At 42.5% G+C, this 16,761-nt stretch overlaps 1 protein-coding gene across 1 annotated transcript in view; it reads left to right on the top strand.

The window, feature by feature from the left end:
• LOC112556864 (calexcitin-2-like) overlaps nucleotides 1-14,980 on the top strand; it is a 39,922-nt gene extending 24,942 nt beyond the window's left edge. Inside the window, exons 2-6 of the mRNA XM_025226259.1 lie at nucleotides 7,195-7,247; nucleotides 8,413-8,523; nucleotides 10,620-10,752; nucleotides 13,323-13,420; nucleotides 13,950-14,980. Of these exons, the coding sequence (XP_025082044.1) occupies nucleotides 7,195-7,247; nucleotides 8,413-8,523; nucleotides 10,620-10,752; nucleotides 13,323-13,420; nucleotides 13,950-14,063 (509 nt within the window). The 3' untranslated portion in view covers nucleotides 14,064-14,980. The remainder of the gene's footprint in view (nucleotides 1-7,194; nucleotides 7,248-8,412; nucleotides 8,524-10,619; nucleotides 10,753-13,322; nucleotides 13,421-13,949) is intronic.
• The last annotated feature ends 1,781 nt before the right edge of the window (nucleotides 14,981-16,761 follow it).

Here is a 16,761-nt window from a genome sequence, read left to right as displayed (position 1 = left end):
ACGGCTCTGCTTCCCCCTTTGCATCCACACACACCCCCTCCGGTTGACGAGCCCACCTTCCTGGGCGTGGAACCCCGCCCCCTGCGCAGCACCCATCTCCTACCCCGCCCTCCACCTCCCTGTGCCTCCCACCTTCATGGCTGCAGGCAGGTCAGCAGCAGACGGTTTGGTCATCTGCGGGTCGTCGGCGGCTCTGCACAGGAAGGCTGTGGACTAGCGCCAATGGCGGACAGCCACCCTCGATCGCGAGCAGAAGATCTGCGAGATGGGAAATGAGAAAAAAATGTAAGGCACAGAACAACGGCTAACCTGGGGTAGGGAAAAGCTGATTGGCGGGGTGGGCAGGGGATGGAGACAGTGGGGTGGATGTCATTGGGATAAACGTCATGCTAACGGCAAGGCGTAAAATAAGTAGATAAACTTCCTGGTAATGCCATGAAGGAGTCGAGGGTAAAATAGGCTGATAAACCTCAAACAGCAGGCGAAGGATGCTTCTTTAGTGTGGAGAGAGAGAGAGGATGATTACAGATGGAGGTGAAAGACAGAAGGATGAAGGGTTGGTGGTGGGTGAGTGCATCTCTACTATGTCAGGAAATAGTATTTCTCTCTTTTTATTCTCTCTTGCTGAGATTGTACAGATGAGAAGCAGTATGGCCTGTGTTACTGTCTGACCTTTAACATGTTGCCATAAAAATAAAGCTGACACGAATACTTTCACTCAAACCACGCTCTCCATAATGTATTTGCCCTATTTGTACTTTGTAGTTTTCCTCACGAACGATGTTAGGTCTGTACACAGGGTGTCGAAATTGACATTAAGCCATCTGGAAATGTGATAAACTCGAAGCTAGTTTAAAGAAATAAAGAAACATACTGTGGCACCTTCGCTAAATCTTTCCCTGAAAAGTGAAACAAAATCTGTGCAAGGTATCTCGAAGGTCGGAGACTGTAGGGAGTGTTTTTACCTGGAGGACAGGCAGGGTAGCACACATTTTTTCACCACCTTTCAATTTTTACACCAATTTCAGCATTCACTGTATATAGTTATCTGTGAGTTGAAGGAGAATTACTTCAACCCTTTCTGTTAGATTAAAGATGAATTGCATAAGCAGCCATGTTTCTATTCTAGAAAAATTAGCGAAAGCGGAATGAGCTATTTGTAAATTGGATAAGATATAGACTATTTTAAGGAAAGTTTGGACTTTCCATATAAACTGAAAGAATAATAAACGAAAGCGTGAAATACATTGCTCTTATGATAATGACGTGTTTCCTTTCGAGAACATTCTGATATCTTGCCTTCTCAGACTATTTTTTATATTTTAGTTTGCCCGTGATATGCATTTCAATGTCCTCTAGTTTTAATCCTTTTCCCATCACACTTTGCCTGGCTCGCCTTAGTTCTTCTCTAGATACACCGCAGCAATGCTCCCTGCCCTCTGGTTGCCCTTCCGTTATCTTGCTTACTTCAATCGGATTTTTGCATCTTCCGTGTCGAAGAGTTGTCCTTTTTCTTAGGAGTTATTTCCACGTGAATGTGAGACAAAAATATTCAAACAGCTTTGCAAATGATGTTCATTGACTGATGTCAACGTTTAGTTGCTAAATACTTTTTTTAACAGCATACCTTTTGTTGAAAGCTATTTATTTTCAGTTTCAAAGACCAGATAAATATGTTTGTCTATGTGAGTTGATCGAGTGACCCCTATGATTCAAAGCTCTGTGTACTGAAAGGTTAAAGGTCAGATTCACACAGGCAGGGATAACCGACAGTGAAAAATAATAACATGAAGCGCTGGTCTTTGTGCTCCTTCATCACAGTGCCACGGTCCTGGTGTCCACTGTAGACCTGATGCTTCTTATATGTCGGACCGATGTCATTCTGATGTCGGCTGATGTTGGTCTAGATGTCCAACCATTGTCGCATCCTCGCAAGGTCAGATTCGCGTGTTTGGTGTAAAATAAAAGAGGGAGAGAAGGGGGGACTCTCTTCTCGCCAGATCCCAGCTACCAAATATTTTCTCACCATCTGCTGCTGATTACCTGTTACACAGAAGTGCACGTGACCACTGTGTGAGGAGGCGCTGTTTGATCAACTCCAGCAGCTGAGGCCGCGTGCTTTATCAGCCTTTCACTTTCCTGTCTTGCATTGAAAGTAGCATCCGAGTTCCTGTTACCATCAATCTCCTGTCCAATTTTCCGTTAGTGTTTTTTAAATCTGAGATGGAGGCGTGGCCACCATGTCTTTAACATGCACTGTCCTGTTTGTTTTATCTGTTACAGCTGAAAAGATTCCCATATACCGTCAGCAGAGTATGCTGTATATATGAGCATAGAGCAGTAATGGCCTTCCTTGTTTCATTCCCAACCTGTTTGACCCGTGAGCACCAGGTGCCTTTCTTCCCTTCAGACTGTGCATTGCTCTGTCGACTTCTTTTTTGTAGGACTGGTAGTTCTGCAGGTTTGATGGTTTTCATGTGGTTGTTTTGAAATGCTGTCTTCAGCTGAAAGTTCCACAGGTCTTTTCAAAATTCATTCCTCCGGTTAAGTATAGCTGTGCTTCCTGTGAGAAGGTAGTTATTACTGTCCTCAGTTACTAAGGTCTTGTGTTGACCTGAGGATCTTTTATATTTGCTAGGCCTTTTTTCTGTCACGCCTTACCATTCCTTCCTCTGTGGTCCGGCTTTGTCCCTCAATCCACTTTTCCCTGACTTCTTCCCTTTCCTGATGGCACAATTCACTTCTTTGGAAGCTTCTTCGGGTTTACTTTCTTTTTATCTCTTTAAGACCCTCCTTTAATCACAAAGATCTAGGATGTCGTTCATGACCCAGGGTTGTTTCTTCTTCCTTTGACCTCTGAACACTTCCTGGGCTGTTCCCTGTAGCATCTCTTTGATGTTTCCAGCGAGGATGTCTACATTACAGTCTCCCAAGTTCATTACGAAAAATTTACCTACAACTTTGGCCTAAAAGACTGATAAGAAATATAGCTAAAACATCTAAGCATCAAAAATACTCGCAACAGTCCGAAATATTGCAAATACTGTATTTACATCTCTACTTCACAAATAATTAGTACCTTTGTGTAAACATCCCAATACTCATGAAATATATTAGGCACTGCAAGATATATGAAGAGACGACTGAAAATTACAAAATGGTAAAGAGCATCACAAAAAGTTGGTGGTATTTGTTACCAAGCGCCACAGCTAATACCGAAAAGACGATTAGGGAAGCCTGCAACATGTTATCGGTCCACGAAGACGTTGATGGCGAAGACTAAACTGTTATCGTCCCGGATTCAGATTTAGCAACAATACCGGTAAAAGGTCAGCAGTGGGGCAATGTCTCTGCTGCAAGGTTTCGTGAGCTCAAGTTCACCACGCAGAAGACAAGGCTAATGAAAGAGGCTCTCCCGGAATTGTTCCAGCCCCCGAGAGACCTGCTAAGAAAATGAAGTGCGGGACTGTTTCTGACATTTTCAGGGTGTCCTGTCCACGCGCTCCGCCAGCCTGTCTCCACACCGTCAGTCGTGGGTGTCGCGCTAAACACATGATGAACCTCATCTTTTTTTCCCTCTGTCCTTCCTGACTGCCTGCCTCGTTTATCTCGTTCTTTCTTTTATTTTTTTTTTTCTTGATATTTTTCCTTCAATGTACCCATCCCGCATTCGTCCTTTATATCCTTTGTGTCATTCTCCGTTTTTATCTTTTTTTCATTCTTCTATCCTCTTTTGCTTGGTTTTTCCTTCTTTTGTTTCCCTTTCTTATTTTTTATGATTATCCTGAGTCTTTCTAGTCACTACAAAATGCGACTAATTTGTCATTTGTCTCTTCCCTGACTTGATCTTCCTAGTTTCAGCATCCCCACACCCACCGTTTTCTTCGTTCTTATCTTCTTTGCTGAAGGGTTTGATACATCTAGCTTACATTGAGACAAGGCTGAGAGTTCCAGACTGGATAGGGCTAGGTAGTGCCATAAATTATGTCCAATCCCGTGCCATCGTGTGACTAAATTCAGCCTAACCAACCCACATAGGCCTGCAGGTGTCACCATTCCTGCAGACCAAAGAGGCCGCCATGCGAGGCACTAGAGGAGGCTTTTCCACCGGCGACATATTGATTTCTGCAGCTTTTCCTCCTTGTGAGACAACTGTTAACCGCTGTGTAGCTGCAGCTAATTCGTGTGTGAGCGGTGTTCAGGGTCGTCTCGTGCTCCGCCACGACAGTCGGTGCTTTCTGATTGTTCTCTCACTATGTATGCACGTGCATGTGTGCGTTGGCATAGGCAGGTGCATGTTTGTATATTTTGGATTGAGTCCATATGTGTAAGTAAGGTGTATGTGTGTGTGGAAAAAAACCATATTCATGCATATAAACATGAGCTACATACAACAAGCATACCTCAGTGGCCAGTGATCCGCACTGCCTTGGTGGTAAGTGCTTTACCCTGGCACTACCTTGCCACCCTCGATATTGTAATATGGTTGCTTGAGCTTCGTGTATCCATTTAAGCTACACGTAGGCATCCATTTACATGGGTAGATATAGTACTTACTTATACCGTAGATGACTAACACAGTGACAGATGTGTATAGAGGGAGGGGAAAGAAAGTAGAGGGGAGGGTTGAGAGCAGACGGGGGAAGTAAGAGAGCACTCCTGTTTTCCAGTAACTAGTAGCAACAAGACATCGCCTGAAACTTTGATTTTTAGCCAGCCGTGACTTCAAAAGCAATCGATCGCCATCCATCCTGTGCCGTCTCGTCTTTTCCTTTCCGTGGCTCCTTCTGGCTTATGGTGAGAGGGCGCGGAGACCGAGACATTGCGACAGACACCGGTGCGACCTCAGTGGAGATGGCAAGCAGCAGAAAAGACAAGCTGGCGGCACAGATGGCAGGACGCGTAGGCGTGACGCCAAGTTATCTTCCTGGTGCTTCAAACAAGATAGTTGGGCTTTCTGTCATCGTCTGCCCTTTAAGGCTAATACGTTTTTAAAATCTTCTAAATGGAAAGCTATGAAAACATGGCGAAGACAAAGTCCTTAGAGAAACACGAGAAGTCTTTTTTTTTCTAAATCATTAGAAAAGCCACGGGTGGTGACAGTGGCTGAAATTCTGCCTTGTCCCCGGAGACAGGTCTAGTTTCTTGCCTCCACCTGTGTTTCTGAAGGCTATCCCGTGTCCTGGCTAGGTGGTGCGCGTGGACATTCCCTGGGTATTCTAGAACGCTCGTGGATGTTGTTCTTAGTACACTCGACTCTCATGAAACTGACTTTAAAGCCTTTCTGTCCATATTTTTGACAAATAACACTTACAGTACACTCAACTCGTTTGAAACTAGCTTTGAAGCTTCTCTGGATATATTTATTCTAGACAGCTCTTAAAGGAAAGTGTCCTGTACAAATCTTCGCTGGCCATGGAGCGGTTTTTCAGGGATCTCTCTCGTTGGTCAACAGAGCAGAGAAACTAGGAAAACCATCGTATGCGTATGCAGAGATTAAACAAGGCTTTTTGTTTTGTTTTCTAACTTCTCTGGCAGTCACTCAAGCCAGCTGTCCATTATTTAAACAAACAGTACCTTGGTTCATAGAGTGCACTCCTTCTCCACCTTTGCTCACACTGTGTGTGTGTGGTAAGGAGCGGGTGAGAGAGAACATGCATGCACGTGTTCACTTAACATGCTCGTGCTAAGTGTGTCAGAGAGAGGTGGGAATGGAATGTGCACTTTCAGCTCTTTGAGTGTATAGGTTGGCATGCTCGCGAATGCCCAGCATCTTCACAGGCGACCTCTTGGTTACCTGATTTATAGCGATGTCAGCTGTGTGTGTGTGCATGTCCGTGCAAATGCACGCATGCAAGTGTGAGTAGTAAAACAAGATCACGACTTTCCTTTTGCTTGTTTGTCACCAAGAAACTACCTTTATTATTATTCGAGGCTGTTTCATTTTCTTTATTTTTTTCTCTCTTTGTGTCATTGCCCTAGTTATCGCATTACATAAAATAAATTTATTCTCTGTGGATGTTTATTATCGTTGAAACGAATGAAAGTCTTAGAAGGTAACAGAGGCATGATTACACAGATGTCAGAAGGATATGGACATCTCAGACGAGTATAAATGTTGGAGTGACAGACGTGTCATCGTAGACTAGCCACAAATATCAATGTCATCAAACCTCAAACTACATGACCTAGGTTAGCTGTAATCATTAGATGCGGATTTTATTTTGCCATTTTTTTCGTTCTTCATTCTTTTCTCTCTTTAGCTCTGTGCTGTTGCCTCTAAAGCGAAACTTCGTGGTTCTGCACGGCTGTGAACATTTGATGCGTGACTGAGATGTCAGCTAATAAATTTGTAACAGACTAATCCTGTAGATGGAGATAGCTTATGCTTTTCCTGCTTCAGCAAAAAAGTCCGGCGAATGTGAAAAAAAAATCACATCATGGCCTCCTTTCACTGGTAATCTCTTCGGACTGGAGGTAGAATCAGTGAAGAGATACAATTGTGCAACTGGACACGTCGATACAGCACAATGACATGCCCGGCCTTCATCACTTCTAGAATCATCCTTTCAGAGTTCACGGAACTCCACGAGAATGGCAGCAGAAGTTCAAAGCACCTGTAACGATAGTCTGCAAATAATAATATTTGATATTTCTGTAGAGTGTCAAATCATGAGGTTAGGTCAAGAAAGCCATTCCACATTAATGTATTAAGATTAAAGACGACCTCAAGCCAAGGTTGTTTACACTTGTAAACTTATTACCAAACATCAAAGATTCTTGACAGCATAATGACGAGTTTCAACTTGGAACCGTGGTTCGAAGCCCCTTGTATACATGTGTATATATGTGGCTAGACTTCCTTTTTATCTGTATCATCTTTAGGGCATTCGTAGGTTATGGTGTCCAGCATCGTATGTCCAGGCCAGCGACTCGGTGTCTGGGTTAGGAAATATTTTTATTTTTTCGGCAGAAAGTCTGCACGAGAAACGAAAATATTGCAGTAATGTTATCTAAACGCAGGGAACGGAAAATACTGCTGTCTAGACGATGAGAACAGAAATTACTGGTGTATTGAGGTTAATGACACTGCGTTTTGTCACAAACACCCACGCACACAAACACGCACAGGGAGAGACAAACTGAGAGGACTACAGACTACGATATACTGATTTTCATTTTAATTTTTTTCAGACTCCAACAAGGACGGCGTCATAGATCACAAAGATTTCAAAGATGCTGTCGAAGTAAGTGCTAACAAACCCAAGAGACAAATGTAGCTCATTCTGTCAACATTCTACATTTCAATACCTCTGTCTTCATTCTACTTGTGTGAGAGCGATGAGAGAGCTTAGAAAACTGCATTTCACTTTTTCTTCATTTTTTTTTTCCTCCAGTCGGTCGCTCAGTAGCAAACGCAGCGCAAAGCAAAAATTACATTAGCAGAAACTGAAGTATGCCTTGTTCTTTGGGAAAGGAAACCAGAAATGGCCTACAGAGGATTTCAACATTTTTTTTTTAACGGTTGCTCCGAGTTCCAGAAGAGTCGCTGTTTTTTGTAGAGATAGGCGAAAGGGGAGGTAACGCCATTCAAAGAGGTTGGAGGGTGCCCGACGGCCAGCAACTCCGTTTTGAACTGTAAGACTAGGAGGTAGGGTGGAGGTTGTGGGTAAAAGTTGGAGGGTTTGGAAGGAGAGCGTTCCGCCAGTCCAGAGCCTCCTTTCAAAAGGGAAATTAAAAAGAGATGTTTTTTTCCTTTAAGAACAAAATCTTTCAACTTCACATGAACTCACTTTATCTTGAGGCTTGGTAAGGCTGCCTTGGCCTGACATCCTCAACAAGTGCTATCTGACGCCAGGCGCTGTGATCACGTGTGCATGGATTATGGAGTGCTCTCGCTGCCATGTTCACTGCCGCTTCGTCTTTTAGTTGAATCTGAGTCCCCCTCCTCCACTTTCCGTTTGAAACGCAGAATTGGTTTGTCTATGTTTGCACATTTAACAAAAAAAAAAAGGATGGATAGATGGGCAGAAGAACGGAAGAGATCAGATGGGCAGAAGGACGGAAGAGATCAGATGTGCATGCAGACGAGGGATTTAAAGACTTACTTTATTGTAAATTGTCGCTGCATTTAATAGAATTACTACTTAGGAGAAGGAACCGAAACCTCGTAAACATGACTCACTCTGCTGAAGGGCAGAATGACAAAGGACAAAAGGTTGCTGAATACTATCCTGTCTTCAATACACGGATCGAGTTTTTAATTGTAAGTTTATGAAAAATCTGATAATCGTATTAGGCACGTGGCAACAGAGAAGGGTTAGACAAATAAAATGACATTTAATGATTTAGTCCGCTTTGACACTTTCCTGAGAGGCTTACGGTTTACAATATGTGTGTGTGTTCTTCCAGAAAATCAGCAAACTGCATCACTGGGGCAAGAACACGGAACAGTATGACAAAGCCCAGAGTACGCTCGACAGCATATGGGAGGGTCTTAGGAAATACGCTGATAAGAACAAGGTAAGGCCTATCTCTTCCTTCCCACCCCCACTCCAAAAAAAAAAAAAACAAAAAAAAACAAAAAAACCCAAAAAACCTGTCAGTCCAACAGTCACTGCTGTCTCGTGCAGCCAGTGATTACAGCTGCCGGTGAACTGACTGACGATACTGATATCTGATGGAATTTTGTCGCCAAGGCTGCCCAAAACCTCGTATTCCCACATTGTGTCTAGAGTAGACGAATTTTCCTCGTTAACTTTTAGACCGAGGCCAAAACCCAATCGCTTCCGATTTAACTATCAACATCAGGAAAAAGAGCAGACGATGTGAACTCTTGCATTAACGGAAGTACAAAAACTCAAACTTTGTGGTCTGTTACGTTTTCAGTTTATTTCAGTTTAAAGACTTTTGCCACATAAAAAAAAAAACAAAGAAAAATCATTTAAATAACAAATTTATTGTAAATTCCTTGTTGACTTCAAGATTTTTATCGCGGTTTCGGATACAAAACGGCTAAATGGTTCGCCGAGACGTGACAGCCTACAACAGCGGTTCTCAACCTGTGGGGCGCGACCCCCTGGGGGGTCGCAACGTGCCTACAAGGGGGTCGCGAAGGTGGTCATTTTTTTTAAAAAGTTTCTTATACTGGTATTAGTGAAATTAGTTTACATTGTGTAACCGAGTGGTGCGGGGGCTCAAACTCCAAATCTCTTCTCCCTATTCAAGTACACTGTCTCGGCAATGCAGTGACTTCTCACTTCCAAAACTCAAAACACAATCCCCCTCTCAACAATTAAACCTCCAATCTCCCTCCTCTCACCTTTTGCCCTCTCTCTTCCCCAATCTCTCATCGCTGACTCCCCTCTCCCTCTCCAGTCACACCTCTCTTTTTTTTTTAAACATCTAAAAGGCACGCATTCAGGAAACGTCCATCATTCACACCCTTTCATTCGCACGTGCTCAGTCCTAGTACTCTATAGGTCCCTGACAGAAGGCCATGACCAGACAAGGGAAGGACACCACCATATTACAAACAACTGACAAGATGAATGCTTTCGTCCGAAAAATTTCGTTGTGGACGCAAAAGATACGCCAAGAAAATATTTTTGATATGTTTCCGTGCTTGTGTAAGTGCAAGGCTGACAACTTGAATCTTGATCAGGTGAAGAATGTAATTATTAGAAGAGCAGCTCATCGACCTTTCGAGTGACCAATCCCTGAAAATGGTCTTCCAAACAACACCAGTGCCAACATTCTGGATTAGCATCAACGGTGAATATCCTCTCCTTTCTGAGAAAGCAATGAAAGTTCTTCTAACATTTTCAACTTCGTATATGTGCGAGCAAGGATTTTCAGCATTAGCAGCACTGAAGTCGAAATACAGAAATCGTGTGGACGCAGAGGCTGAGCTGCGAATAGCAGTGGGTACAAACATCGCACCCAGGTTCGCTTCTCTATGCAACAGCAAGCAGGCTCAACCTTCTCATTAATCAAAGTGAGTGTCCAATAAAATAATATTTATTAGCTTTAGTAAAATTTCATTAACAGTTATACTTCTTGCAGATACGAACTTTGTTCTTCCGTTGTTGATTTCCTCGACGCGGCGTTCAAGGTTAGCTAAGGCTCCCCCCCCCCCGCTCTTCCACTGACCTAGCTGGCTAACGGGGTCGCGGACGTACCGGTGTTCGTCAGGGGGGTCGTCACATGTAAAAGGTTGAGAACCACTGGCCTACAACATCGCGAGAGGCCATTAGTCTCGGCAAACAGCCAGCAGTCCGGAAATACATACGTCAGTGGTCACATCATGTCGCTAGCTAGACAAAATTATTAAGCGTCCAGACCACTGACATCGCTAGATAAACCACTGACGTCACTAGATAAACCACTGACGTTGCTAGCTAAGCCACTGACGTCGCTAGATAAACCACTGACGTCACTAGATAAACCACTGACGTTGCTAGCTAAGCCACTGACGTCGCTAGATAAACCACTGACGTCGCTAGCTAAACTATTGACGTCGCTAGCTAAACCACTGGCGTCGCTAGATAAAATTATGAAATGTTCGAACCACTGACGTCACTTTAGTGATGACATTTGATGACGTTTGTTGACGTCAGGACAACATCGTGACGAGGGAGGAGTGGGCCAACATGTGGACCGACACCCTGGGCAAGGTGGAGAATGGCGAACCCTTCCCTGACTGGCAGCAACAGTACATCGAGTTCATGTTCTATGCCAACGACACTTCCGGTAAGTGATGGAGAAACTTCTGCGTCTTCCCGTCAGACTGATTCATTGATTGATTGATTAGTCGGACGAGAAGACGCAGAAAAGGTAGAAGCTAAAGAGGGTGTGTGTGTGGGTGGGTGTGTCATCTTGCCAAAAGCGCAATTCATTAGACAACGTGCTTTTACCAGCTTTAGTGGCAGTCATCAGACCGAGTGGCCAGCGAGAGACCTTCGGACTATGATTATGTTGACACGAGTGTGTCATGCCAGCCTCCGGTCAACGAGCTACTTAGTTTGGAGATGCTTTGGCTGATTATGCAAAGCTTTCTTTTCCTTTCTCTGGGTATTGTCTGGCGCTTGCCGCCACCCCATTACCATCCCACTTTATCACCGGTCTCGCCGCTGCCCAGAAGTCTTCCCAGAATTGCGCAGGTGCTCGGTGGCGATCGAACTGCGCAAGCTCTCCGCTCTGGAAGGCTTCCTGTTGCAGCCCAACCGTGCACACTCTCCATGCCCGCGAAATGCTGGCCGAACTCTCACCACTTGTTAAACAGCTTGCATGACGAGACTTTGTTGAGAAGAGTGTTTAATTTGCGGCTAACATTGTCTGTTTTGCTGTCGCTCTCCCAGTTCTTCAATGTGTCAGCCTATGCGTGTTTTATTCACTGCAGCACTCCTCGACAGAGTGAATCAGTTTTATACCTGGCGACAGGGCAACATGAGGCTTTGCACCTACACTTGCTTGCGCCCAGAGGAACCCTCTTTATTCCAAGCCATAGCTGTATCCGTGGTGGCCTTAACACTGTTTCGTGACTACAGCCTCCTGGCCGCGTGTCCAATCTGCTCCTGCTCCTTTGTCTTGAAACCCGGTCAGAATAAAAATATCCGTTGATTCTCATTTTCGCTTTTTTGCCGTTTTCACTGTGCACGTCATTCACTGACCTTAAGCTTGTCGAGTAACTGGCTGAAACTGGTTTCATTCTTCGGCAACAGCGGGTGGCGTTGGGGCGGAGGTATTTGAGGCACATAATAAACCCGAGAAATTACAAATACCCTACCCGGACTAGATCCGATGAAGCCGCCTAGGGTAGAAAATGAAATGCTGACTAGTTTAATTAATGTTTGTTTACTAATCTCTTAAATTTGCTTCTTAATAGTTGTAGGGGTGTGAAATACATTTGTGTGTTGGAAGCTTGCAGGGCTACAATGCTTTAATTATTCTTTCAGCCTGTAAGTAAAAAAAAAAAATTGACATAATATGCAGAACAGATTCCCTTTCAAACCTTTGCGCCAATATTACCGCTGAATATGAAGACCATTCCAGGAATTCTTCACCGCAACATGAAACGACCATAATACAAGTGGAAATCTACCCTGTCTTTGGAAAATGTACGAGTATTTAAAACATTTTCAATGATCTCGATGAAAATGCACCGAGCGAAAAAGGCATTCTTTGACACTTTTGCAGACAGAGAAAAGTCTCGAGGTTATGGCTGGTTGTTCCTCAGAGTCGCGACTTTGCAACACAAAATCTCATTATTAGTTTATTCCTTGCTACTCCTTTCATTATAACATGCGGAAATTTTGGTTCCATAGTCGTCCCTGTGATTTGCTTCCATAGTCGTCCCTGTCTTAGTCATATATATGACCTCCCAGATGATCTGACACAAAATTACAAGCCCTATCTCCTAAAAGCTGAGGCTCCGATTATTTATGTTGTGTTCTGTGCTCAACATAGTAACTGTTTCAATTTCTGATGAGCATCAAAACTTCAAGGAACATCTCTTAAAGAAATTCGTTAATGATTTAGTACGAATGTCCACCCTATAAATAGCCTATTTGCTTGCTGGAAATAAGCTGTTGCAAAGTTAAGGCGACAAGTTGCAGTTGGCGATGGCAATTTATGCATCATAGCAGGATCGTGCTCTGGAATACAAAGATTGGTCGGTGTCAGGGGCGAGTCATCTGTGGCAGGACTAGAAGGCTGCGCACGACTGTCGTCGTTAAGCTCGGCTTAGAGGTCCGCGTCAATGCTGTCTTAGGCTAATTATACGACCCCACCGTGCACACGACCTCCAACACGATGGCATTCTGTTATCGTATTGTGCTTATCTGCTTTCTCTTTGCATTTCTGGAGGAGGGAGGAGTTGTTTTGTTTTCTATCTTGCTCTTTCGCTAAGTAGCATCCACGTACCCACACAAAGGATTGCAGGGAGGGAAAGGTCTGTGGGAGTGGATGGGGTGGGAAGATCTTTGCTCTCCAAAGTCAGATACATCGTTGAGACATATGTGTTATTAAGACATATATTATATATATATATTATTAAGACATATATTTCTTTCGTTAGACGTTTAAGGGGTGCCTGAATATTTTATGGTTGAGTAATGTAGTTAAATACTAAGACATCCTCAAGTGTAGGGGACAGATTGAGTATAAAGTGTAAGAAAATAGAGGGAGCTCACGGGGATAGAGGGAGAGACCAGAAACTGTAGGAGGGGGAAGACAGTTTCCACTTTATTGAATTATTTTCTTGAAGGCCGGGCAATCAAAACTTCGACTTTCACGCCCATCCTCTGTGTGTTTGTGTCAAGGTGACGGCTTCATTGACAGAAGTGAGTTTGTCACCATTCAGACACTCTTCGGCAACAACGAAGAAGACAGCAACAAAGCTTTCGATAAGCTTTCAGAGGTAGGTGTGGAAACCCCAAAGAGACAAAAATTAAAGGTAATTAAAAAAGGCTAGCAAAGAATTCTGAACCCCCAACAATGTGACATAAAGTGATTGACCAGATTTCACTCATCAATCGACAAGTCAACGAACAAAAGCGGACGTTATCAGTTTTTGATGGTAACAAATGTTGAAAATAAGTGAGGAAAAAATGAAAGATGGAGAGAGTGGGAGATATGAGAAATAAGAAAAAAAGGCTTTATTATGATAGAATGTATGAAACTGATATAAAAAAAGGATAATTGGAGAAGAGAGAGTGGTGTGTGTGTGTGGAAGAGATTACTTGACATGGGATTTTTCAAATATTTTTTTGACCCTTTACTGCGGCGAAAGAAAATATCTTAAATCTTGTAGCGACGCAAAGTCTAGTAAACAACTCCTTCTGTCTTTGTCTCGACTAGTCACGTGGTCTAGTAAACAAACCTGTTATCTTTCTTTGTCAACAGTAATGACACGAAATCTAGTAAACATCTTTCTTTGTCTCAACCAGGGCACTGACGGCAAAATCTCAAAGCCCGAGTTCGAATCCCTCTGGAAAGAGTTCTTCGTCTCCAACGATGCCAACAGCCGTGGCAACTTCCTCTTCGGCCTTCCCCCTCAGTGAATCACCCATGGCAACAGCGCGACCTTGGCCTTGAGTGACGTCTAGTGTGAAAGACTCCCGTGTAAAGAGCGATTTCTTTTATTTTTAAATTTCTATACGGAAATGTTTGTACTGTTTTTATGGTGTTCTATTTAAACAAATCGTTGTTTTTGTGGATGAAATATTTGCTCATTTGTAAACGAAAAGATGGGACGGTATATAACTGCCGTAATGCCAGTGACGATAAACTGAAAAACGGGGAATTTTTTTTTTTTTTTTCGTTAGAAGAAGGGGGAAAGGGGTAACGTTGTAGGTCTGGTGTCTGTTGGGGAGCACATCTTGAGTTCTGCTTGAGCTCAACAATCTGATTACAGAACTTGCAGTAAAAAGGCAATACAGACCGTCGTTAAGGAAGGAAAGATTTTGGGGAGGTGGGAGGAATAAACGGTTTAGCCACGCTTGCCACACACACGCGCGCGTGGAACAACTGCTTGGTCCTAACTCTATCCTGGAAATTTACCTAAATAAAAAAAAAGTTTCTGATCCCAGTACATGTAGGGTACAGCACAGACGGGCAAAACAAGGCGGCCGGAAGGAGAGACTCCCTTTCCCCCGGATATTCATTGCTTCATTAACTGCCGAATCTGCAGTCCGTGATCCCTGGGTCCGTTTTCCGAGTCGAAGGAGGGGGGTGAGGTAATGCTTGCATTGATCCTGACCGTCAACCTCGTTCGCCGCTCGGCTGGAAGTAGTCTCATATTGAAATGTCGCCTGCGGCTTCATTAACTGCGAACTTCGCCGACGTAAACTTCGCTCATCGCAGAACATAACGCACGGCACAGACGACGGCCACGAATATTATGCGCGGCTACCCAGAGGACAAAGGATCAACATCGAATTTCTGGCATCTGGCCCAAACGATGTAGGGAAAATAAGAGCATGCTTTGTAGGTCTGCTTCTTGTTTCAGAAAGTTTACTGAAAAACCTAAATAATTTTGTGTAATAGACATACTTAAGGTTAGACACCGGTCGAAAAAAAATTTTTTTTGTTTCACGGGATAGCGCGGATTTTTTTGTATCAGCTATTTAGCCCTTGAATGAAGTTTCAAAAAATGGTTTTACTGCACTCCTCGCGCTATCGGTTGCCATGGAAACAATCCAAAATGGCGCCAAAACAAACAATTTTAAAAGCTAAAAACTTCTTCAATTTTGTGAGTAGACTCAAAATTCTTTTGAAATAGTTACCTAAAGACAGATCTACATTTCTATGATAAAGAATTTGCGAATTCCTCTTAGTTTTTTTTTATAATTTTTTTTTGTAAAAAAGTGTGTTAAATTTTAAGAAATTTTGATGTAAAACGGTATAACTACCAAACTACTAAGTAATTTTTAAAAATCTATCATAGAAATGTTTAAATTTGTATGAAGAAAAGCTCAACCAAATTGCAGATCTATATCTCTTGTCAAAAAGAAGGAGTAAGCTTTTGAAGTAAACAGTCTCTAACCAAAACAAGAAAGTGAGAAAACGAGGAAAGAAAAACTTAAAGCTTAGTAACTTCTAAACTACTCAATATTTTTTTAAAAGCTCTCATAGAAATGTTTAAATATGAATAAAGAAAACTTCAACCCAATTTTAGGCCTGTATCACATGCCAATATAAAGTTATAAGCTTTTGAACTAAACAAGCTTACTAAAACAAGAAACTGAAAAGGCGAAGGAAAACAAAGTGAAAGCTTAGTAACTACTAAACCACTAAATATTTTTTAAAAAGCTCTCACTGAAATATTTACATATGTATAAAGAAAACTTCATTCAAATTTTAGGCCTGTATCACATGTCAATATAAAGTTATAGGGATTTTAAGTAAACAAACTGTAACAAAAACAATGAACGGAAAAAGCGCGAGCAGAAATATCAAGCTTAGTAACTTTGTTTTATCTAAGCCTTTCATGTAATTTACCTGCTGAATGAAAAATATAACCATCTTTCAATGTGTTACTACATATAACTTTAACATTACTAATAAATTAATTATTTTATTCACTTTTAGAAAGTCAACATGGTTGTGTTGTGTACCCAACTGCTGACCAGGCTTCAGAGAAGTACACAGTAATAAAAACAATGGTGTTTGCAAACATTGAGCAACACAGTTATAGGTTTAGTTAGTTATATAGAAGTTCAGTGTCCACTAGCTTCATGGTTTTTGCCATCTTTGGTCTTTTGCTATCTAACATTTAGTGATGATATCGCATATTGCTTCCAATTTTTGCGAGCATCTACTGAAGTAGCAGCATTAGTAGGAAACACTCTCATCTTTATTAGCCTTCAGTTGCAGCATGATGGGATGAACATCAATTAAAGAAATTATTTCAAAAGCTTATAGGGGAGTATAACCAATTCTTGCAGCCCTATGCTCCACTGGGGGCAAATAGGAATAAGAATAACCTATTCATGAAATCTAGAGATACATCACTGGTGCACCAGAATTTAAGCAGCTGCTCATGTTCTGTTCCTCTGTATGCTAGGATAATTTTATGAATTACCTCTGTAGTCACATGGATTAAAGATGGTTGATTTTTGTGGCTAGGGGGTATCTTATTTTCTGTCAAAGATTTCTGGGAAAAGCACTATAGCTGTCTGGCCTTTTAGGGGGCTGACAATGATGTGCTCTCTAGACAATGAATGGCTTCAAACTTGACTAGATAGCAGTTTTCATTGT

Source organism: Pomacea canaliculata, linkage group LG2 (genome assembly GCF_003073045.1).
Source record: "Pomacea canaliculata isolate SZHN2017 linkage group LG2, ASM307304v1, whole genome shotgun sequence".
Classification (NCBI taxonomy): Eukaryota; Metazoa; Mollusca; class Gastropoda; order Architaenioglossa; family Ampullariidae; genus Pomacea; species Pomacea canaliculata.
The sequence above is the reverse complement of the archived record's forward strand: the minus strand, read 5'-3'. Positions and strand labels throughout refer to the sequence as shown.